The 25,025-nt window shown below is 38.2% G+C and overlaps 1 protein-coding gene across 1 annotated transcript; it reads right to left on the bottom strand.

Annotated features, from left to right (window-relative positions):
* Nucleotides 1-1,710: 1,710 nt before the first annotated feature.
* Nucleotides 1,711-18,890, bottom strand: LOC119799113 (mortality factor 4-like protein 1). The gene is given in 13 exon segments (XM_038308863.1): nt 1,711-2,161; nt 2,645-2,729; nt 4,819-4,991; nt 5,470-5,558; nt 8,495-8,519; nt 8,521-8,594; nt 13,546-13,634; nt 14,410-14,435; nt 15,606-15,686; nt 17,912-17,998; nt 18,126-18,193; nt 18,301-18,347; nt 18,698-18,890. Coding segments are annotated over 13 exon segments (969 nt in total). The 5' UTR covers nt 18,738-18,890; the 3' UTR covers nt 1,711-2,076.
* Between the last annotated feature and the right edge of the window lie 6,135 nt (nt 18,891-25,025).

Genomic DNA, 25,025 nt, shown 5'->3' on the forward strand with positions numbered 1-25,025 from the left:
CAGTTCTAAAATGTAAAACAGCAGCTACTACACACTTCTCTAAGTATGTACCTCTGGGTGATTTAGATTTATGAAGATTTTCTAGAAAGAAACAGTTCTTAAAAAATAGGTTTTTCAAATAGGTTTTTTGGATTAATCGGAAAACCCAAGGGGGGAAATGTTGCCCCCTTGTGTAGATAAAATAAATTAGATTTATTCATTGTTGACCGCTGATTAAGTGGCCTTTTGCTGCAGGGGGAATATTTTCAAATATAATGGATCAATTTTTAAACCATCACTAGATAAAACAAACCCATTTCCCAAACGTATGCATAAATCATAATTAATATAGTTCATTAACCTAAAGCAATAGGCATGGTTTAAGGGCTGCTCAGCAAGCCCTTTACCATGCCTTGCAGCAAGAAGGTTCTGGGTTCGATTCCTGGCCCAGGGTCTTTCTGCATGATGTTTGCATGTTCTCCCTGAGCATGCATGAGTTCTCTCCGGATACTCCGGCTTTCTCCCACAGTCCAAAAACATGACTGTTAGGTTAATTGGCTTCTCTAAATTCTCTTTAGGTGTGAGTGTGTGTGGTTGTTTGTCCTGTTTGTCTCTGTGTTGCCCTGCGATGGACTAGCGACCTGTCCAGGTCGTACCCCGCCTCTTGCCCATTGACAGCTGGATAGGGTCGCACCCCTCACGACCCCACTTGGGATTAAGCGTGTTACAAGATGGATGGATGAATGTGCACGGTATGGTTGTTACATGTCAGGTACGCCGGTCATTGACCTTGACCAAGGCTCCTTACAGTAGAACTGCAGTCAGTCCTGGACTGGCATGGCTATCACTGCCCCTACATAGTTAGGGACCAATTTCCCACTGGGATCAGCTTCATAATCATGGTGGGACCCTTCTTTGATTTTAATTATTTTGCTCAGGATACTCATAAGCCAACAGCCCGCCAAATGTTGAAAGGGCAATATTATTGCCATTGCTGTTAATATATAGTAGAAATTTTAACACATTCAGTAATGTGACAGGGGATCATTTAAGAAGGGGGATGATTTTTAATATTTCTTTAAAAAGGGGGATGCCATCCCCCCTCAACTTGAGTACAGTATATTACTATATATATATATATATATATATATATATATATATATATATATATATATATATATATATATATATATATATATATATATGAGTGAGTTCAGCTTCTTGTTTAATGTAAGCCTTCTGACTCCAGCCGTGCTGAACTGTAACAGGAACCAGACCACTTGTTGAGTACAGTAATTATTATTTAGTAATGTATTCATCATTATTTATTTAGATTTATCATGGGGTGTTTACAGAATATATATAGCCTGTTGTGTGCAGACATGGGGAAATTAAACAGACATGGGGAAATTAATGAAAGGTTGACAGGTTAAACTTTATGACTGCAGCATAAATGAAGAGATGTGAAATAATAACTCCTTACATAGTGACTTAATGTTGTGTTTTGTTTCTTAAACTTACATGTGCTGATGAATGTTAAACTGTTTTACCAAAAATAAATAAATCTTTGGAAGTTTTTATATGCATACCAAATCAGAAGGAGAGTTTCTGTGTGTCTGTTGTGTTTTATCTTAATTAAACTGTGAGGGACATTTTTAACTTGTTAATCCTTTAAAGAACAGCTAAACTATTTAAGGACATAAACATTAAAGACACAGTAAACAATGTGGATATTGTTTAACAATTCTTTTCTTATTTATTTTTTTTACTTACAAATTGATACAAATGCACGACATACAAACATTTTAACGGCTGGCTGCTAACTTTGCTGCACCTAATGTGACCAAAGACAGAAATAATTCAAAGCATGCAATAGTAACAAGCACCTCAGCTGGAATGCACAAAAACACCATATAGGACAAAGTGGAAATGATAGTGTAACGGTTTCTTTTATAGTTCGTTGGTCTTTCCTGCAAACTGTTACAAATTCCAAAGACTTAATGGATGAAACTCCGAACTGAACTAAAGATCATTTTTACTCGCAGCTTGACAAGTTGGCGAGGAGTCTCAGTCAGAGCGCCGTGCTGCTGAGAGCTCTCACACAGCTTTGCGGTGGTACTCAGGGGGGGCGACCTCGTAGTCGCTGGCACTGAAAAGGCTGGCCGAGTTCTTCACCAGGTACCTGCAGAAACAGGGAGACGTTCGTCACTATTGGATATGCATACAATCTATTGTGACAGGCAGTTTGTAGAAAATCAATGGTTCACTACTAAAAAGGAATATAAAACATTATTCAATCTTTACACTCTTAGATCCAATGTCAGTTAATTATTTACTGCGTTTTTTAAATTGTGCATGGTCTCCTCATTTAGAACTCCTAAAAGTGATCAAAATAGATAAAACATCTGCGATGAATAATCCACATATTCTGTCTCAAATATCCAAGCAGCAGCTCTATCTGTAGTCATTTGCAGCTACAGACAGAGGCATTCAGAGGGGGAAAAAAACACTGTTTTCTGAGCGGGAAATCGATTTCATGGCTGCAGAAGTATTTCAACCTAGAGTGGCTGCACTAATATAAAAGTAGAAGGAAGAAACAGGTCATTTGAGACTCAGCCAAACATGACATGGAGTCTCTGATGGAGCGCTGGGAGTCTGGGCTTACTTGAGGAAATCTTGGAGGTAACTGAGCAGCAGGGCCAGACTCTTCTCATCCAGCAAAGTGTACGCCAGCATGGCTCCAATACGAACTGTCAATGGAGATTACCGTAAGATGCATGAAAGAGGAGGGAAAAAATGTTTTTCTAATTTTATATTAGTTCTTCATATAACAATGCAAAGAGGTTAAACTGGTTACCATGTTACATATGTGAGATACAAGTGAAAATTGAATAGATCTGTTCATTTGAATCAAAATATGTTTTTTAAATGTTTACATCATGCAGAAAATAGAAACATTTGATAAGAAAATAAATCTTGATAATATCCTGTAGTAATTTTTTTCCATCTATCAGTTCCAGTCAAGCCGATTGGTCTAAAATGAACTTATTATGAAAGTAAACCAATCAGATATAAGCAATATAATTCAGCATGCCATATAATGAATTTTAAAACCAAGTATTTATTTAAACTAAACATGCATCATTCCATAAATGATGCATACAGAAAAAAATATCAAAATGATGCCATTAGACGTGTTGGCATTAAATTAATTACTGTGTTCATTTTTCTTTTGTTTTGCAATTGAAACAATCTGATTTATTTATTAGGTTCAATAACTTACTTGAAGGTTATTGAACCTGAAGGAGAACACACAAAAACAAATAAAAGAATAAACTTGCGACCCCACTTGGGATAAAGTGTGTTAGAAGATGGATGGATGGATGGATGGATGGATGGATGGATGGATGGATGGATGGATGGATGGATGGATGGATGGATGGATGGATGGATGGATGGATGGATGGATAAAAGAATAGAATAGTCATTCCAAAGAAGTTAAAAAATAATCCCCTGGACTTTGTTTCAAAGTTTGAAGACGTTTCGGTTCCCATCCAGGAAGCTTTCCTAATTCAAAATGTCAGAAAAAGGGTTGAGTTTGTGGCTTTATAGAGTGGAACAAAAACAAAGCCTTGTTTTTCCTTAGAAAACATGCAAACTGAAATGGACAAAACGGCCCGCCCCTTTAGAATGGGGGTCGTTTGACTTCTTTTGTTAGACTGCAATGCCCCATACCTGTCTATGTCTCTGAAAGGGGGGTCGTTAAAGGGAATTGTTGTCCTTGCTGATTAGCCGAGGTCTTTTGTTCCCCTGTAAAGGGGTTGCAATGATAGCAGGAAGGGATTCACTAATAGGAATCACCATTATCATCATAATTAAGGTGACAAGTATCAACTGTACAATAATAATAGTTCTAGTGATACAAATGACAGTGAAGAGCTGAGCATATATAAAACAAAAAGTTTGTTTTTATATTAAAAAATTATAGCAGTTACTGTGACCATAAACATTATTTGTTGTCATAGAGCACTACCAGTTAGATTAGCCTTTTCCTGCAGAAATATTCTTTTATATTTTTCATAAATGTTAAATCGTACACATCCGGTGTGACGATTAACATCTCTGTGGGATAATGTCTCCCACCGCATGCATGAAGCTGCTGCAGAACTGGAGAGCTCCTTTACTCACAGACTGACTGCTGCACCTTACATGCACCAGGGAGCGTTATCACAGATCCTTCCTCCCAGCAGCTGGAAGACTTTATAACCATCACTGTTCCCAACAACCTCAATAAATTGTAACATTCATGCTGATTTTGAACAGTTTCTATCTTAGTCAGTTAAAAAACATGCTGTTGTCATTTTGAACGTCTCTGATGTTGCTGCTATTTTCAAATATCCATGACTGTCAAAATGTCCATAGCTGCATATTGGTTATTTATTCTCCAGGTGCACAGTATTTATATTGTTAAAACTATTTACAGTATAGCATTTTATTTGTTTATTTTTTAACTCTTCACTATACTATACTTTATTACTTATGTTATTATAAGGTCCACATTTGTGTGACCATTTTTTCAACAATCTTTTCTCTACTGTAAACACCAGAATTTCCCCATTGTGGAACAATAAATGGATTTTTCTATTCTTTTCTATTCTATTCTATTCTATTCTATTATTCTAATGTGTTAGATGATGCTCTGATCTGTTAAAGTTTTGGGCAAACATAAATATTCTACTGTAGAACTAGAAAAGAAGTTTAGCTTTAAACAAAGAAAAAAATTAGCTTATGACTTGTGATGATGATGATGATGATGAGGGTTTATTACAGGGTACCCACCAAACAGACGCAGCAGGTGTGGGGCTCCGTACACCTGAGACATCGGCACGTCGGTGTGTTCGGACAGGATGTCGGCGTACTGCGGCCTCTCAAACTTGTAAAGCAGCTGCGTGCCCAGCATGACGTTGAAGTACTCCCTAATTCCTGCCACCACCTCGTTAACGGCATACTCCCTAGAAAACAAGCAGACCAGTATTAATTAAAATTTTTGCACAAACGGCACCTTAAAAGAACGCCGGAGGAGCTTCAGGTTCAAAACCCTAAACGGAATAATTTATCCGAGCAGCTTTCTGTTGTCTGTTTACAAAAGCACCACAAATACACCGAAGCCTTTGAAGATGCACTACAATAAAAGCTGGGTAGAAGAAAAGTGTTTTTATGTTATGGTGTTTTAAATTAGGTGCAATTATACTTGCATAATGTGCAAAAGCAAACCTCCCATGGTGTAAAATGCAGAAAAGAGCCATAAAAAAGCCCATAAATGCGATGGGAGAAGGGGAGATAGGACGCTAATGCGGAAAACAAGTTATGTGAAAAGTGGCGTAATGAGGTGGACACATGGAGCGAGGCAGTACATTGAAATGACAGGATGTGGATGTCTCTTGTTTTTGACATTCAGAGAGCATCAGGGGAGGCAGAACCATGTCTTACTTGTTGTCAGAGGTTCCTTTTGATTTTTTGTAACTTGCATATTCCTCCAAGATCACCTCCACATTCTTCTTGGCAGGCAAATGAAACAACTGGAATAAGAACACAAGTTATTCAGAAATGAAGGTTATTAAGCATGACTGCATTTTATTTTGTAGGGTCATCAGAACATTTCCTGGGACTGTCCATCTATCAGGGAGTTATATTTAAGACATAAAAGCTTTTTTGTCTTTATCAGGTTTGAAAAAGTGAAATAAGAACAAGAAAGGAAATTATATGAGGAAGATAGGAATAAAAGAAGCAGACAAGAAAAGGACACGACAACTAGACAGCATAATACAAAACAGTGCATTAAATACTAATATTATCCAGATCTGGAAAATATCAAAGTCAGATTTCATAGATTAGAAGCCTTTGAATCTTTACCTGTCTGACAGATGAATTAGTAGATTCCCTTTACTGTACTTTGTTATTTTACGGAACGCTGTCATATTTCTTCAAGGGACATTAAACTAAAAACGTCTTGAGTTTAAGGATTCAACCTTACAGTTGCACTACTGAGGTGTTTTTTACTACCTTCTCTCGTCTGCCTTGGTTTTTTCTTAAATACTGTACAAAATTAATTTTAACACAGGATGTGTGCAGGGGCTCTGGAGCCTGAGATGGAGCTCGTTGGATGTCGGTAGACACCCGATCAGTCTGATCTTTAGCTGAACCTAAGGAACATGTACTGCTGGGAAGACTAACAACCGTCTCTAATGTTTTCCACTTGAATAATCTCTCAGATTAAAGAGGTGAAGCGCAAAATGTACAGAAATCTTGGAGTATCCGAATACCTGTAAAAGACCTGATAGAACGTTTTTTTATGCTGGTGAAGGTTCTCAGTCATCCAGGTCATAGTCATTCCAAAAAAAAATAATAATAATTAAAAACAATCAACCGGACTTGGTTTCCAAGTTTGAAGATGTTTCGCTTCCCATCCAGGAGGCTTTTTCAATTCAAAATGTCAGTAAAAGCATTGAGTTCGAGGCTTTATACAGTAGCCTAAGTGTCTTAAAGGTCGGTCGACACTTAGACGGGCATGAGGTAATGCAGTCTAACAAAAGAAGCCAAACGACCCCCATTCTAAATACACTATATTGCCAAAAGTTTTGCTAACAGACCACATAGAGCTTTAAGGGCAACTGTTCCTAATCCATTAGAATTTAATATGAAAGTCGGGTGATAGCAACCCTTGCACTTAGAAGCCATCCATAAGTTCTCATTTTGGAAGCTGTCTCTTTATAATTTAGATAGTTTTGTTTTATGGATTTTTGAACATTCTTACATAAAAGTTATTTTAGTAGAGGTGCACACCTTTAGTTGACGAGAAAGGCATGTGTCTAGCATCACTTGTTAATTATCCATATTTCTATCTGGGTTGAGTCAGGTACTCTGTTTTAGCCATAAGTTAATCCACATATACCTCTGTCATTCATTGCCGTTAATGGAACCCTGCGTTTGTACCATGGTTCAATATGTTCCTTTAAGAGGTAGGGTCGCAGCTCCTAACTGTTCCTCAATACGTTGGAGGAACAATCGGTCAAATTGTCCAGAAATGTTGGTATTGCTGTTAGCATTTTCGTTCTTACCTTTCCTTGGATAAGGTGGCCAGCCCACAGCTCGAAGTAACAACCCTCAACTCACTTAATCCCCCTTCACAAACATTTCCTTGGCACAAATGCAATGTAGAGCAATGTCCGTTCTCCCTCAACGCCAATTTCCCAGACCTAATATGATTCTAGATTAAAACGCTGATTTCGTCACCCATAAATCGCCTTTTCTAACTCCATGCCTGAAGATCACTGTTGCGGCAGTGGCTTATAACCCACCGAGCATGCCGACCTTTCATTGCAACATGTGATCTAATTTGGCTTGATGCAGCTGAACGACTCAATGAAAACACTATTCCTGATGAAGCTCTTACAACCACTTTCCTTATAGCTAATTCTAAATCGAAGCAACATGAAGTTTTAGAGGTTGTGAGTGATTGACAGCAGAAACGTTTGGCAGACCTCTTCCACTATGCGCTTCAGCATCCGACCCGCTCCTCAGTTACGTGGCCTATCCACTCTGGCTGAGTTGCTATCTGTTTTCCAAATTTTTCATTTTTTATAATGACAGCTGCATGTGGACGTGAATTAGAGCGAGGAAAAGTCAGATTGATTTGCTGCACAGAGGAATGACTTAACAGTTCCACGCTGAATCACTAGCTTAAGAGGGATTTTTTCACAATGCGTTGTAAAAAACTTTTGCATGCCTCTAGTGCTTGATTTTTTCAACCGTGCCATGAAGCTGATGAACACCTGACCAATAATTTGAGGTGAGCAATACTTTGGCAATATAGTTAGTCGACCACTATGTCTGTTCACATCTTATGTTTTCAAAACTAAAATCTAGGCTTGTTGCAAACTGTGACTAAAACCATCAAACTCCACCTAGTATTCCTGATCCTCTTTAGAATGCAAAAGCTCAATAGAAGGGAAAACATCTCACTGGAGCCTAAACAGTGAGTTGGAATTTTCAGTTTTTTTTGCGAATAGTCTCTGATAAATGTAAACGAACGTTTTGGCATGTTCTATCTGGCTTTCTTCAAAATTATTAACAGACTAGAACCATTTTCATTTGATTGCATGTGTGGTTTCCACCATTCAGACGTGATAGAATGAGGGTGATTTTCCAACAACCACTGTATTTATCAGGCTGATTTCTGAAGCTGATCCAGTCATATCCCTCTGTTTTATACATAAATCTAATAATAACTTCCTATCGAAAGGATTTGAGCATGTCGACTGGCGTAAAAACAAACTGAAAAACGCATGTAGCGAGCTTAAGGTATTAATAATTTTTCTCATATGTTTAAGTATTTCTAGCGTAGATTCGTCTGCATGCTCTATCTTTTTCATACAGGTGCAAGGAACTAAATTGAGTCAAAGTTCTTAGACAGGAAAGTTTGTTTTAGTGTGTGCTTTCTCTTCTGCTTAAAAACCTGCTCTCTGTGTGTGAAACAGTCAGTCATCCACCAGCCAAGGTTTCAGCTCCTCAGGAATCTTCACTTTCACCTCCACACGGTTCACAAACATTTCCTCCTGGACAAACAACAAACATGCTGAATCTGTAGAGCGTTGTCATGCTCCCCTTCTATCTGCTTTCCTAGTAATAAAATTGATTTCTAAGATTTAAAAAGACATTAAGAGGTTTCTCTCCCTACACTAATATCTCCTTTTCGGTAACTTCCATGACCTGAAAGATCATATTATCTGTTTCTCTTTATATGAGCAAAATAAACCCAGATCTAGTTAGTTACTGCCATCCCATAAAGAACAAAAACAAATCCAAACTAAATTTTTTTCCTGACAAGATCTTATGTCAAATCGTGGAAAGCAATCAATGAAAACATTATTTCATTTAAAAGGTTATACATAAAAAATGATGAACTTTATGCGACATATCATTACAACCAACTTCCTTAGGATGGAAAAGAAGCTAATTCCATAAATCTGAAAGCAAACATGAAGTTTTAGAGGTTTGCAGCGATTTGTGGAAAGCAATGGAAACGTGACAAACTCTCATTATGGCGTCAGCATCCGCCGCTCTACTGCGGCCTATCACCTCATGGCCGAGTTGCTACCATTCTGAATGGTTTCCAATTTGTTTTAATTTCACTGACAGTTCATGGTGGGATGATTAGCAGAGAGAAAAGCTCATGATTTGAACTTGCTGCAGAGAAATGACTTGAAACATTTTTTCATAAAGGTTTCTAGAATCAGTGCTTAAGAGGCTGATTTTTTACACCTGCAGTGTAAAAAAACTTTTGGGAACATAAAGCCTGGCATACACTGTGTGATTTTTTTTCAACCGTTGCACACAGCTGCTGCTCACACCATACAACTAAACGCAGGGTTTAGTCGTACAGCATGTGCTCACGATTTATGTTCGGCCCGACACTCTCATGCAATCTACCTGCTCACACTTAAAACTAAGGACTAAAAAACACATCAGAATCAGCTCCCCAGTGAGATGGAGCTGCTCTGACTCCTCTATTCAGAAGCCAAACAAATAGAAGGGGTATATTAAGCTCACTAGAGTGAAACGTGCAGGCTTGGAAATTGGTGCAGTTTTGTGTGCTGAAAGCCCTGAAAAGGAAAGGCGACGACGTATTTGGAAAAAAAGACATGGCTGAGTAAACGTGGCTACTACGGTCTGTCAATTTTACAGACAGAACGGCATTTCACTCATTGCATCCCTGCCATGCTGCTGTGTTTACATCTCAGACGAAGCATGAGTGATTTGCCCACAACCCACGATTCCTGATCAGGCGGTGGTCGTGAGAGGCTGATCCCCGCTCGTAACCCTCTGTTCACTACACGACGCACGATCAGACTGAACTTGGCCCAATCGAAAGATTCTCGCACGACTGGAAAACCACACTGAAAATCGCAGTGTAGGCCGGGCTTAAGGTGCCATCTGAATTAAGTTCTTTTTTCTTTGATATCTCTGTTTCTAAGTATTTCTAGCTGTCCAGAACCATTCTCTTCTCTTCTCTCTCCTCTGTGTTGCTGAGCAGTGCTGCAGAGGGCAAAATTGAGTTTATTCCCCTTCACAGGTTGATGAGTTTGTTGATGGGGTTGCTAGTTCTCTGCGTACTGCCTTAGAAAACGCAGCTCCTTTAAAAATGAAAAACATTAAAAATAGAAAGCTGGCTCCTTGGTTTAACACAGAGCTGCGTACTTTGAAGCAAAATGCAAGGAAACTGGAGAGAAAATATCGCTCCACAGGCCTACGGGAATCCTACCTAGTCTGGAAAAATTATTTACTACTGTATAAGAGGGTCCTTTTAAAGCAAGAGCAGCATATATCTCCTCATTAATAGAGGAGAATAAGAATAATCCTAAATATCTTTTTAATACAGTTGCCAAACTCACCCAGACGGAATGGACGGTTCAACTCTGTTGAACCGTCCATTCCACCTGCTCTTATCAGCAATGATTTTATGGGATTATTTATAAATAAGATTGATCTTATTAAAAATAAGATCATTAGCACTTCTCTATCTATGATTGGTTTATCTCTGGAAGGTGAGGCAGCATCTGAGGTAGTTATGGAATCTGAACCAGGTTTAGATCCAGTTCCAACCAGGTAATTTAAGGAGATATTCCCTTTGATCTCCTCCTCCATTTTAGTTGTGATTAATCTATCACTGTTACAGGGATATGTACCAAAGGCTTTTAAGGCTGCGGTAATTAATCAGTGGTTAGATGACCCATGTATGGAGGCCTTATGGAGCCTGGACGCGGGCAACCAGGGTTCGAATCCGGCCTGTGGTCCTTTCCCACAAGTCTCTACCCCTCTCTCATACCCCCTTTCCCGTGAGCCTACTGTCAGAAAAACTACGCACTAGTGCCGTAAAAAATAATAATAATATTATTATTTTAGAAAGCCTTGAATATTTTTCAGGAATTACAGGAACAGCACTAGACTGGTTTAAATCTTATCTATCTGATCGATTTCAGTTTGTTCACGGTAATGACAAATTCTCCTCATGCTCCAGGGTTACCTGTGGAGTACCAAAGTGATCAGTGCTAGAACCAGTTCTCTTTACTATATAAATGCTCCCAATCGGTAGGATTATTAGACCACATGGGATTATTTTTCGCTGTTATGCTGATGATACTCAGCTATATCTGGCTATAAATCCAGATGAAGCTAACCCATTACATAGATTACAGGCATGTCTTGAAGACATAAAAACCTGGATGACTCTTAACTTTCTGCATCTGAATGCAGACAAAACAGAAGTTATAGTCTTTGGACCAGAGTCTCTGAAAAAGAAGCTGATTAGTCAGTCACTTCATTTGGATGGGATTAAATTGATTTCAGATAATAAAGTAAAAAATCTTGGTGTTGTTTTTGATCAGGACCTGTCATTTAAATCCCAAAAATTAGAAATCTCCTGTCTAGGGGTGATGCTGAGAAACTAGTCCATGCATTAGTTACTTCAGGGCTGGACTATTGCAATTCTTTACTATCAGGAGGTCCACAAACTGTAGTTAAAAGCCTTCAGCTGATCCAAAATGCTGCAAATCAAGAATAGACTTTAAAATCCTCCTTCTCACATATAAAGCCTTAAATGGCCAAGCTCCATCTTATATCAGAGATCTGATTGTTCCTTATGTTCCTAACAGAGCACTTCGCTCTCAATCTGCAGGTTTACTAGTGGTTCCTGGAATTTCTAAAAATAGAATGGGAGGCAGACCTTTTAGTTATCAGGCTCCTCTCCTGTGGAACAAACTACCAGTTTTAGTCCGTGAGGCAGACACCCTGTCTACTTTTAAGGGTAGGCGTAAAATGTTCCTTTTTGATAAAGCTTATAGTTAGAGTGGCTCAGGTTATCCTGAGCTATCTCTATAGTTATGTTGCTATAGACTTAGACTTCTGGAGGACATAGGGACCCCTATTTCATCATTCTGCTTCATTCTATTTCTATTCTCCTATTCTGCAGAATCTGTTAGTTCAATCTCTAACGTTCTGCTCTCTCTGCTTTTTCTCATAGTAGCTTCTCCTCGTCTGTTCCTGTTTGGCTGTGGCACCATCCTGGAGAGAAATATCATCCGTGCTGCTGCTATTTATACCTGTGCTTATAGATGTTCGAGATCTGCCTGTTTTTCCAGTGTAGTCCTGTTTCTCTGACTGTGACTGGCTGGATGTGCTCTCTTCATCCTCTGACATGGGAGTTTGCTCAGAGCTTGTCTGCCTGGCTGTTTCCTGCTTTTTGTGTCTCTGCTTCTGTCTAATTGAACCCCAGTCGGCCTCAGCAGATGGCCGCTCACACTGAGCCTGGTTCTGCTGGAGGAAGCTTTTCCTCTCTCCGCTGCGCTACAAGCATGCTTAGTGTGAAGGATTGCCTTCGAGTCAATGAGTCGATGCAATCAAATGGTTTTCTTTAGATAGAAAACTTTGAATCAATTTGACTGTATGATCTGGTGATCTGTAAAGTGCCTTGAGATGACAAGTGGTGAATTGGCGCTATATAAATAAACTGAATTGAAATTTGAATTTAATTGGCAGAGAGCAGTTAGAGTCATGAAGCCTGTAAGTAAACTACAGGGAAGTGTGAAGTTATATGTCAAACTCTGCATCAAATTCGCAACAGAAATTATGTAGAAAATTAATTAAAAACACTAAAATTAGCCCAATCAGAGCTTATGCTAACTGAAATGCTTTGGTAGACAGATAAATGGCCACAAACCTCAATAACCTACCAATGAGCAGCATAAAGGCAACGTCTCTCTACAAGGGGATTGAAGAAGAAGGACAATTCTGCTAAAATATCAGCATTAATGGAGACTCTGCCGACTTAGGAAGGAGGAGGTGATTTTAAGTGGGACCAGAGGTGGGTAGTAACTACTTACTGTACTTTGGTAACTTTTTGAAAATAATATACTTTTAGTTTGACTTTTACTGGAGTAATATTCTTTTACTCAAGTACAATCTCATGTTATTTTACCCACAAAGAGTAATTTGAGCTATAGCAGATCAGTTATATAGATAGATATTGTCGCTTGACATGTAACATGTATGCATTACCAAATGTACAGTTTAGTTTTATTAGTTTTAAGTGGATATTTTTTAGAAAACTTTATTTTCTCCCCAAATTTGTAATTATGCTATTAATTATTATTTTTCTACTTATTTGAAATACCAGATTTCACATTACTATCTGTCTGACTACATAAAATTCAGATGTTACAAACCAACAATTATTGCTTAAGTAGCTATTTTACTAAATACTTTTTTATTCTGACTTGAGTAGCTTCGTGGAGGACTATATTCTACTTTTACTCAGTAACAATTTTTAGAAACTCTACCCTCCTCTGACAAAGGGTTTGAAAAAAAAACAGTTTTCTTTTTTCAGAAGTGCAGCGACACAGGAAGGACAATATCTGTAGTGCTTTTCCCAAAGCTTTACATTCCAAGGAAATGACATGATATGCAGTAAAAATCCACAAAGATGATTTCCAATCAGGGGGTGATACGTACACACTCCAGAGTGGGATCGACCCGAGCTCGTTTCTTCCGTGGCGCCTGGGTTGTTTCTCCACTGCTGGTTCCTTCACCCGACCCGGGGACTGGACAACAAAACCCCCACATGAAGAGTTTTTAGACAAAGTTAAAATCCAGATTCTGCCATCTTTGGAATGTATAAAAAATCTCACAATCTTGTCTAATCTTGGAAGCTAAGCAGGGTTGGGCCTGGTTAGTACTTGGATGTGAGACTGCCTGGGAATACCAGGTGCTAAAAGCTTTGGAGAGTTATGGCCTAGTGCGGGCATCCCCAATCTCGGTCCTTGTGGCCCGCTGTCCTGCAGGTTATAGAGGTTTCCCTGCTTTAGCACAGCTGATTATAATAATTGCAGTAGACCAAAACCCTGTTAATCAGCTTTCAATTAAAATCAGCTGTGCTGGAGCAAGGAAACCTCTAAAACCTGTAGGACAGCGGGCCTCAAGGACCGAGGTTGGGGATGCCTGATCTAGTGGTTATAGCACTGCGCCTGTACTTTGAAAAGGTTGCACGGTACATGGTTCAACCTCCACACTGATCCACGGGCGCCACACAATGCCAGCCCACTGCTCCCAAACGGGATGCGTTAAATGCAGAGGTAAATTTCTCTAATGTGAGATCAATAAAGTTCAATTTGTATGATTATTATTAAAACTTTAAACTGCTTCTTAGACATAAAGTAAATATAAAATGTAAATAAATTCTGGGGAATTTTACCTAAAAGCCTCATAAGTGCATTTATCCAAAAATAAACACATCTGACAAAGATATGTAGCTTTGAATATTGTAAATAATTCACATTTAAAACAACAACAAAGGATCCACAAACACATTTTACTCACTTTTCTGCTTTGCCTTTTTAACCTTCCTAGAATGGAAAAAAAAATCAATAAAAACAGAGTCTTGGAAAAGCTTGAAAAAGCTGCATTACCTAAGCTACAGTTAAAACAAATAAATGTTGTGCTTCTTTAATCCTGCTTTTAGCAGAGTTCTTCTAATATCTATGGTTGTTTTCTTCTTTTTTTATACAAACCACAGAGCATTTTTCCTTTCCTAGTGTTTCTCTCATGCTTTCCTTTTTCATATTATTTAGTTTTCTGTGTATCTACTTATTTTTGCCACCTGAATCCCCCCTTCTGAGGGACATTAAAGGTATTTCTTCTCTATTCTATACTGCATTTTTAAAGTTCAGTAAATATGTATTAGAAAAAAAAGGAAGCCTAAATATATATTTTTAGGAGTGATTGCTAATTGTCATTTCTGAACATTGCAGTTTTTGGTAGGTCTGCTATTACCGGCGATAGATATTTACTCCGATGCAAATCAGATACCCTAAGCCCGCCCTCGTCCATGCTTTTTATCATTTTAACTGATTAGTAGGTCCTATTACATATGAAATTGAATATTTATGTTATTAAAGAAGCATTTTATCAGATAATTATGCAACAAACAATGTTGTGAAAATGTGCATCTTCAGTATTTTTTTATTTTTACATTTGAATATTAATATAATGACACAGTGTGTGATTAATACACATTTGCCTCACTCTGTATTTTCTATTCCGACATTTTGATTTTTCCCTTCGCCCTGTTTGACCTAAAGCATCTCATCCACTCTGATCTACAGCAGGTGGGGTCAATGACAGCACAGAGAGTCCATCAGTCTGCATGTGTACAGACATCCTGAGTGTTAATGGATGCATCTGAAAAGTAAATGCTAACAAAACATTCACACATTCTTTGGGGATTTTTTTATATCACATATGGGTACTATAAGTTTTTTTTTTCCTTCTTTCTGTTCTGTTTTTGTCTGTTGTTTAGTGTTTGAATTAAAAAGAACAAAATAAATGAATAAATATACAATAGTGTATTAAATCTAGGGAAACCCAGCTGTGCTGAGGATTGTGTACAGAGATTATTCCGATTACTCAGGTTTGTTTTAGTCAGATTTCGTCAAAGGTCACAGGATTTCCATATCTGGGATGATTGCAGTCATGCACCATCACACGTAATAAAATAAAAACCAGATTATACTTACAGATCAACATTTTTTTGCTGCATGGCAGCAATCTTTTTGCTTGGTGCTAAACCCCTCATCTTTGCTTCAACATAATGATCCCTGGGGAAAAGAAAAAGAAGAGAAACAGAAGCAGATATTATAAACCACCTTCCTGCGCTTTAACCAGCCACGGCTCCAGCAAACATGTAAAAGTTTACACATTTGCTGTATTCTCTACATTTATGGGGACTTTTGTATAAAAAGTCTTAGAATTGATTCAACGTTCATTGCTGCAGGATCATATATTTTCTTTTTAACAAAAACACCCATGTATATTCTTATCTTATAAAACTAAACTTTTTTTTTTAAGTCATATTGATATCATGAACATTTAATAATAACTTCCTGTTTCCCTGGGGTAAAAATATGCCCTGACCAACTGTCTCATTAATGTTAAATACAGGAAGCTGGATTTGTACCTAACCAGGCTGGATGAGGACCAACGTTTACTTAAATTGAGCAGAATGGCTCCTTCTGATTGTTCTTAAATTACAAGCGAAGTCAACCAATACCAATCTATACATCTTCACTGGCTATAGAAACTACAGGAAGTAGAGCAGTAATAGGAGGGACATAGGGAAAAAGCCCCTCATGTCCTATGTTAAGAACAGGAGAGGACCGGTGATGCTGTGGGCCTGTTTTACTTCTAGAGGCTGTAGGAACCTTGGTAAAGCAGATAGCACTATGATGTGTTTGTGCTAGAATAAAATTTTAATAAAAACCTATTGGACTCTGTCAGCAGTGTCAAAAGTACACACTTTTATTACTTAAAGCTACAGTGTGTAATTTTCAGCGACATCTAACGTCCAGACTGCAGACCGCAGCAACATGAACATCTCCCCCCCACCGCTTCTCCCCCCCAACAGTACGGCGAGCGTTACGGGACAAAATGTCTTCCACGACGTCCGCATCACCTACCTTCTCAAGTGATGAGGTTTGTTTACATAGATAATTTTACAGATAGTATTTCATTAGTCTGTGTAGGGTATAGTTTTCAGTACCGTTCATCTCTCTCAGTTCATCTCTCTCAACTTGCCGTAGTTACTTTCGAGCGTAATGGGCGATCTCGCAATCGCTAGTTTGTTGGCTCTGCACTGCCGTAGTGCAAAGATGTCTGCCTCCATGGCTGCGAGACCCGCTCCTATGTAATTATAAATAACGAATTCTAAGGCAACGCAAATATTAAGGTTAAGAGGCTGAGCTCGTAGATGATGATAAATAACATAGTTATGTATAATATATTATTACCTTTCTGACTGTATATCCCTGTAATTATTACACACTGCAGCTTTAAGTAGAAGTTTAGATCCTGTAGTTTAAAAACACTCTGGTAAAAGTTGAAGTATCAACTTGACCTCTTTACTCAAGTAAAAGTAAAAAAGTATGTGCTCCAAAAACTACTTAAAGTATAAAAGTATAAAATAACCTTTAAAAATAGATGCCACTATATGGATTGAAAGCTCAATTTTAGGACAATTTTGTAAAATTCTTTGAGATAGGGCCAAGGATGAGGGAGGTCTTGTTGGTCTGCATCTCCCGATACGCTCTCGCCTGTGTCCGACCTTTCAGACATTTCAACATCTTTTTCTGAATCCCACATTGTAGCATGGCATAGACAATTCACGTTAGCAGTTTGAAGAACACCTGCTTGCTTCTGATGATTTCCTTTCGCTAACCAATGAGTGTTTGTGTTATATGACTCATCCAATTACACTAGTTTTCACTAGATGTGGATGGAGCCAATGATCTGCATCGGATGGAGCACATGACATGACATAAATATTTATAAACATTCAACCGAAGCCAAGAGTAACGAGTAATGTTTTTTTTTTAAATGTAAGGAATAGAAAATATAGATACTTGTGTGAAAATGTAATGAGTAGAAGTCAGACGTAGGAAGAAAAATAAGTAATAGAGTAAAGTATAGATACCTAAAAAGTGTACTTAAGTACAGTAACAAAGTATTTGACTTTGTTACTTAACACCTCTGGTCTCTGTCAGTAAACTTATGAAGAAAAAAACAGCCAGAGCTCAAAATGAAGCTATATTATTCCCAGGAATAAATCCAATGGAACACTATGGGGTGAACTAAATAAAAAATAGGATAAAAGAATCATAAAACATTGTGAAATATAACAGCAGAAGACTATAGGCTGTCTATAAGCAGCCTGCACAGTCATTGGTGTACCTCTATAACAAAGTCACATGACCAATTTTCTTTTATAAAGGTAGAGATGTCCAATCGAACCCAGAAAGTCACATGGATGAAACATTTAGAAACTCACTGATTGGCCTTTTGAAGCTCTCTTTGTTTTGCAAGGTTGCTGTCCACATATTTGAGAACTCTGCTTTCAGGAACCCATTCATCCCAGCTGTAACAATGAAGAAGAGGACAGGACAGACTTTATGAAACACAGCCGCTCTGCTTTTATTCACATTATTTTAAAAAATGAACTCAGACAGCAGCAGATGTGAGGGAAAAGCCACCAATCAGCTCACTTTTTGTTCCAGCCGCTGTAGTGAATGAAGTATTTAATCTGCTTGTCCTTTATGTTGATTTTGACACACTGGAAAGAGAGAAAATAGAGCGATTTATTCACTTGATGCCTGACATTATAAAGCTAAAGAAAAACAGGTAATAATAATATCCAAAAACGTCATGAGGGAAGAAAACCTTTGCTTCGTAGAGCAGTGGCCCATGAAAGCACAGGACTCTTTCACCTGGAAAACAAACATATATGACTGTAATAAAGCTTAAATACTGCATTTTCCTTTTAATGTGGTACGTAGTTAACGGTTAATTACTGGTTTATTACCAGCTGGTACATGGATCTACCATGGGGGTAATATAGCCCTCTATTAGCAGGAAATATACGTTAAAATTCTTCAATTTTCCAAACGATTGGGAAGAAAAATTGATCCTCAGGTAGATTTTTAAGGTAAAATAATACTAAAACCTTGATGGAAGCCTTTCTGGACACTGGGTCCATCAGGGTGAACAATAACAAACCCGCCCCCCTCCTCATCCACATTCACAGCCACCATCAGCCTCGTTTTTTTTCCACACCGACCTTCTTGAAATTTCGGTTTAGGGTCCTGTTTTGGCGCCATTCACAGACTCAGCTGGTCGGATCTCTGGGTGATCAAACTCAAGCATTGCCAGAGCCCATTTCCTCCAGAAAACAGTCCCCTCCGACATCGAGGAAGAAGACAGAGATCTGCTTTGCTGCTGCGGGTCACCTGACCACCATGGAGCCGTGGTGCGTTCACGTGCTAAAACAAAAACTCGGAAACATACACATACACAATTGTTAATCAAAATATACTATAATTATTCTCGTGGATACAATAATATTGAGGTTTAAAACCATGTTAAGGTGCTGTAAGGTTTAAAACCATTACATTGGATTTATTTGTAGATTTAACAGAAAAAAAGAGCAGTATCTATGTATGTATTTAGATAGATAGATAGATAGATAGATAGATAGATAGATAGATAGATAGATAGATAGATAGATAGATAGATAGATAGAGTTATCCATATATATATATATATATATATATATATAGAGAGAGAGAGAGAGAGAGAGAGAGAGAGGCCTCAAGGATGGTTTCCACAACCTCATTGAGCTGTATGCTAAAGGCTGATTTATACTTTGAAAGTAGGTTGTCTGAGTAGGTGTCGCGGTGAACAAAAAGACATAAACGCACCCCCTACCCCCCCTGCACCTGACCGGAGACAGTGCTGCAGGCAGGAGGAGCTTGTTTTGTTTTGTTTTTATGAACGAAATTGCAGAACACAACTCGTGAAGATGGACCAGCTAGAAGAGCGAGGTGCGAGACTTCCTCCACTTCCTCACTGCCTTGGCTGTATCTAGACCCACAGCGTATAGCGCAGACCACCCTTCAATACTGGGCATAAATAGAAAATGTCTGCATAAAGCTCACTGTGGAACACTGCTGTAGGAGTATAATCAGCCCTTAAGAATGAGCGAGACATTGACTCACTGATCTATACCACCTGGATCTACAGCACAGACATTGGGATGTCATTCGGACTAGAGAAGTGTGGTCGGATGGTAACTAAGAGAGGGAAGGTAGTCCACACAGAAGGGGTCTTATTCCCAGAAGGAACAATAGCAGACATTGAGGACAGTTAAAAGTACCTTGGAATCCCACAAGCAAATGGTAACCAAAAGGGGACAAGGAAAAATGGCTATGGCCAAATACCTCCAACGAGTCAGGCAGGTCCTAAGGAGCCAGCTCAATGGCAAGAATAAGTCTGGGGTAATAAATAGCTACACTCTGCCAGTAATCAGATAACATGCAGAAATAATAAGCTGGCCAAAGGAGGAGGTATAGGCCACAGATGTTAAGACACGAAAGCTCCTAACCATTCAGGAAGGGTACCACCCCAAATCCAGCACCCAGAGACTGTACGCCAGGCTTAAGGAAGGAGTCCGAGGACTAATGAGCGTAAGAGCCAGTATCCAGGATGAAACATCCAAGATCCATAAGTACATCAAGGACAGGGCTCCAACAGACGACATCCTCAGTGAATGTGTCAGACAATGTGGAACAGAAGATGACATGCCAGAGACTTTGTCATGGGAGGATAAGCCCCTAAATGAGATGTACCACCAAAAAACGTAATCTACGAGGCAGATATCAGGAAATCCTACCAATGGCTAGACAAAGCCGGACTGAAGGACAGCACAGAGGCAATCATTATGGCTGCACAGGAGTAGGCCCTAAGCACCAGAGCAATAGAGGCCCAAATCTATCATACCAGACAAGACCCCGGGTGCAGACTGTGCAAAGAGGCCCCCGAGACAATCCAGCACATAACTGCAGAGTATTAGATGCTGGCAGGGAAACTTACATGGAGTGCCATAACCAAGTGTTTGGAATAGTGTACAGGAACATCTGTGCAGAGTATGGGATAGGAACCCCCAGGGTCAAAGTGGGAAACACCTCCAAAGATGGTAGAGAATGACCGAGCCAAGATCCTGTGGTACTTCCAGGTACAGACAGACCGAATGATAATGGCAAACCAACTGGACATTGTGGTGGTGGACAAAAAGCAGAGGAAAGCCGTTGTGGTTGACATAGCAATACCAAGTGACTGCAACACCAGGAAAAAAGAAAATGAAAAACTAGAGAAATACCAGGGGCTAAGAGAAGAGCTGGACAAAACCTGGAAGCTCAAGGCATCAGTGGTACTCGTGGTCATTGGGACCCTCAGGGCAGTGACTCCCAAACTGGAGGAGTGGTTACAACAAATCCCTGGAAATACATCAGACATCTCAGTCCAGCTAGGAACAGCAAAGATACTGCGCAGAACCCTGAAGCTCCCAGGCCTTAGAGGACCTGAGGTTGGAGGAAAAAGGGAGGAAAGACCACCCGCTATGGGTGAGGAAGAGTTTTTATTTATTTTGTCTATATAGACATATAGATATATATATATTGCATTAGTGATTAAATGCAATAAAATTTGAATAAAATCTGTTTATAGACAAAATAGCAGCTTTAACATTTTTTGTATTTTATTTATTTTTTTATTTTATTCATTGAAAATAACCAATATATCAATTATCCTTGTTTCTAACCTTGTCTCTGACTGAGTGACCCCAATAACTACATCTGTCACTGCAAAATTTAAAGCTAGAAAGAACTCCATTGCCAATAATAACCCTAATAAATCATGAAAAAGAGATTGCTGTGGACCCTGCATCTTCTGGACATACTTTACCTTTAAGGGCATTGCAGAGATTGCATTCTTTAATACTTCCAATTTTCCATGAGCAATGACTGTCTAAACAGAGAAAAAGCTGGCCTGGACGCATTTCAAATTAAAATCAATATAAATAAACTTGGACCCCCTCAAGAACGATGCACACATGGACTCACTGCATCATGAGTTCTTAGCTTTTTCTGGTAACATAAATTTCTCATGAACCCTGAACTGAATCAATGTCACAGCTTCATACAAAACAAAGCACAATTCCCATTCGTGTTATTTCCTCTAAATAGTGGCAGACCTCTAAATTTGCTAAAGACTCCAAATGTGCTCCAAAATAGACTCAGTCTGTCTCAAACCAGCATAATCTAAGACGTAATTCATGTCTGTTATTAGAATGATGGATAAAACTCCCAAAATATATTGTGTGGGTCTTTTTTTTTTCTTTTTTTAAAGACACACAACGAAGGCTGCATCGAATATATAAAGCTTAAAATGAATTACCCTTCCCAGACCAGTAAACAACCTTTCAGCTCCTCTAATAGTGTTTATATCTAGATGGAGAAGTAAAACGAGCAGACATAGTAAGGGCTCTGTTTGTGGAATTCCTTTGGGAGGTTATTGATGAGGTTCTGTATGAGAAACACACAAAAGAAAAATTATATTTCACAGAAAGTCAGAGGAAGTAGAGACAAGATGTCTTGGATTTTAAGAAATAGATTTCAAGAAACAAAGAAGTATAAAAAACGTACATCTGTATCAGTTATATTTTTGAAGAGACAAATCTGAAGATTTGACACTTCGGTACAGCATAACACAACAGTGTAATTTGCTGTCCCTTCAAAATAAGTCCCATAAACATCAATGAATATTTAAGCTGTAAGCCCTGAATTCCTGTCAAAATTGTTGTCATGTGACGGATTAGGTCTCAGGTGTGCATAGGGGGCAGGTGTGTTAAATTTCGGCTGATTTTTCATATAAACCCACACATTAACTCAAGAAGCAATCTTCTCCCGCTACTTTGCAGCTGCAGCACTGTTGCTCCGTCGTTTAAACACATTCTTCATTTTTTTATTTCTGCATTAAAATATCTAGTTCCAGTGGTGTGACATTGGCACTTCCTGTTGTCTGTCGTCATGGTGAATCGTGAATCGTTGCTCCACTAATGATAGCTTTTGAGGGATAAAAGGATTTTTGATTCTATTCTACTTTTCCTTTTTATCAATAACCCAAAGCAACATTTTTAGATATGCTGATGACACTGTGACATATTGCACAGCCCTCAGCCCTCCAATCCAGACAATTATCAAGTTACAACTGGTTTTTAATATGGCTCAGAAAAAAAACAGTACCTTTATGTTTTAAAACTCCTGCTGAATGAAGACAAAATAAAAATCAAGCTTCTCTTTACTACAGAGAAAAAATTACAGAACTGCAACTTTGCAGGGTTCTCACATTAAGTTTGTGTCAAAGAACAGACATCTTACTTTTTTCATGTCTCTTGTTTTTAGGGCGTATACTCAGCAGCTGGTGAAAATACTGAAGCTAAAGTTTTTTCTTTCTGGTTAAAATCATGTCTTCATTCGGATAAAAAAAAAATGGTTGTTGCTTCATTCATGTCAGTTTTAGATTATGGAATTGTCCTGTACATGCATGCCTCCTCTTAGAATCCTTGTGCTACTAATGAACTATATCACAGTGCCTTGAGGTCCATCTTACATCCAGATCACTAACTAATCATTGTTTGTTGTATAAACATGTTGGTTGGTCATAATTCTCCTTAAAAAGGCTGAGACACTGGCATGTAACTGTTTACAAAGCTACTTGGTCTACTTCCCTTGTGCCTCTCAACTCTTGTCCAGCTGAGGAGTTTGGAGTCTTACAGTTTTGCTCTCAAGAGCTTTTTTTTTATTTTCAGCTCAAAGGGCAAGTACTGAAAAAAGAGAAAAAAGGCTTTTTTTCACATGCAGCTTACTTTGCCTGGAACCAGCTTCAGAAAGACCTAAAACTTAAGCTTTTCTAGCTTTTTAGAAAAACATTGGAAGGCTTGGAAACAGTTACAACATTATGTATATTATTTGCTTAATTTGGAGTTTTTAAATAGATATTTTCTATATTTTTTAGACAAGTTTTAAAAAATGAATGTGTTCAAATGTGATTTGGTTGTTTAAAACTTGCTTGCTTTCTCTACTAATGTGGCCAGGACACTTTTAAAAAAAGTGATGCATTTAAACTGGCAATTATTCTGTGAAATTACCAAAATGAAACCATAGAAAAATTGCTCATTGTCTGGAAGAAACTTTAATAAGATCTTTGTGCTCTCAAGCATGATGATTTTTTTTTCTAATTAACCTTTGATTAATGGAGAATATTTTATGATTGTGAACAGAATTTGAATTTCTACTTAACTCTGCTGATAACTTTTTAAACTTTACACGTTCTATAGGGAGATGTAACTTCTGTGACAATATTTCCAATCATAAAATGGTCAAAATTGAGACCATCTCTACTGATAGATACATTGCATGAATAAAATGTTGTACTGTTAGTATTCATTAGAGGATTTAATTGTGCTTCACTTTTCAATTCTTATGTATACTAGGTACTCAGAATGAGCCACCTCCCTATTCAGTCTCAAAGACTGGAACAGGTTTTGATTGCATACAAAAACTACCTGTCCTGCTTTTAGTTATCTCATTCCAGAACTTTCCAGCCTTTCCTGCTTTCCCCACTCTCCCGTTCCAAAGGATGAGGTACGACCCCGTCGACAATATGAGAACCGTATGATCTGAAAATACAATAAATGTTACACCTGAACAAATATTGTGCAGCTTTCTATGATTACTTACTCTAACTATGCTCTTCTTAATTTGCCTGATTTTGATTTAGTTGTTATTGTTGATGATTTTAACTTTCCTAATGATAAGCTGCAAGAATTATGTCAGAATATTTTGTAACTTTTGATTGATCTAACATAGAACCACACATAAACACATGGACATCATATTTTCCACTTTTTTAATGAAAGAAAAACCCATAATGATCAGTAAAACAGATTTGAATCAGACAGAAGTAATAACAATTATATATATATATATATATATATATTTATAAAAGTTAACAATTGGAAGCCAGACATTAGTTTTCAATTGTGCTTTAACAGAATAATTTAAAAAGAAATGGACCCGGACAGAAATGATGTTACCCCTCAAAAATACTGTGGCCAAAGAAACATCACAGATGTTTACAATCTAGTATTCAGTCAGTGGTCATATATATACAGCTACAGGTAGTCACTGTGCAGTTAGTTGACATGGTGTATACCAGTTGACATGGTGTTAGTTGACATGGTGTATACCAGTTGACATGGTGTATACCAGTTGACATGGTGTTAGTTGACATGGTGTGTACCAGTTGACATGGTGTTAGTTGACATGGTGTGTACCAGTTGACATGGTGTTAGTTGACATGGTGTGTACCAGTTGACATGGTGTTAGTTGACATGGTGTGTACCAGTTGACATGGTGTTAGTTGACATGGTGTGTACCAGTTGACATGGTGTTAGTTGACATGGTGTGTACTAGTTGACATGGTTTTAGTTGATATGGTGTGTACCAGTTGACATGGTGTTAGTTGACATGATGTGTACCAGTTGACAT

This window comes from Cyprinodon tularosa, unplaced genomic scaffold (assembly GCF_016077235.1).
Source record: "Cyprinodon tularosa strain WSP-4 unplaced genomic scaffold, ASM1607723v1 ctg1174, whole genome shotgun sequence".
Lineage (NCBI taxonomy): Eukaryota > Metazoa > Chordata > Actinopteri > Cyprinodontiformes > Cyprinodontidae > Cyprinodon > Cyprinodon tularosa.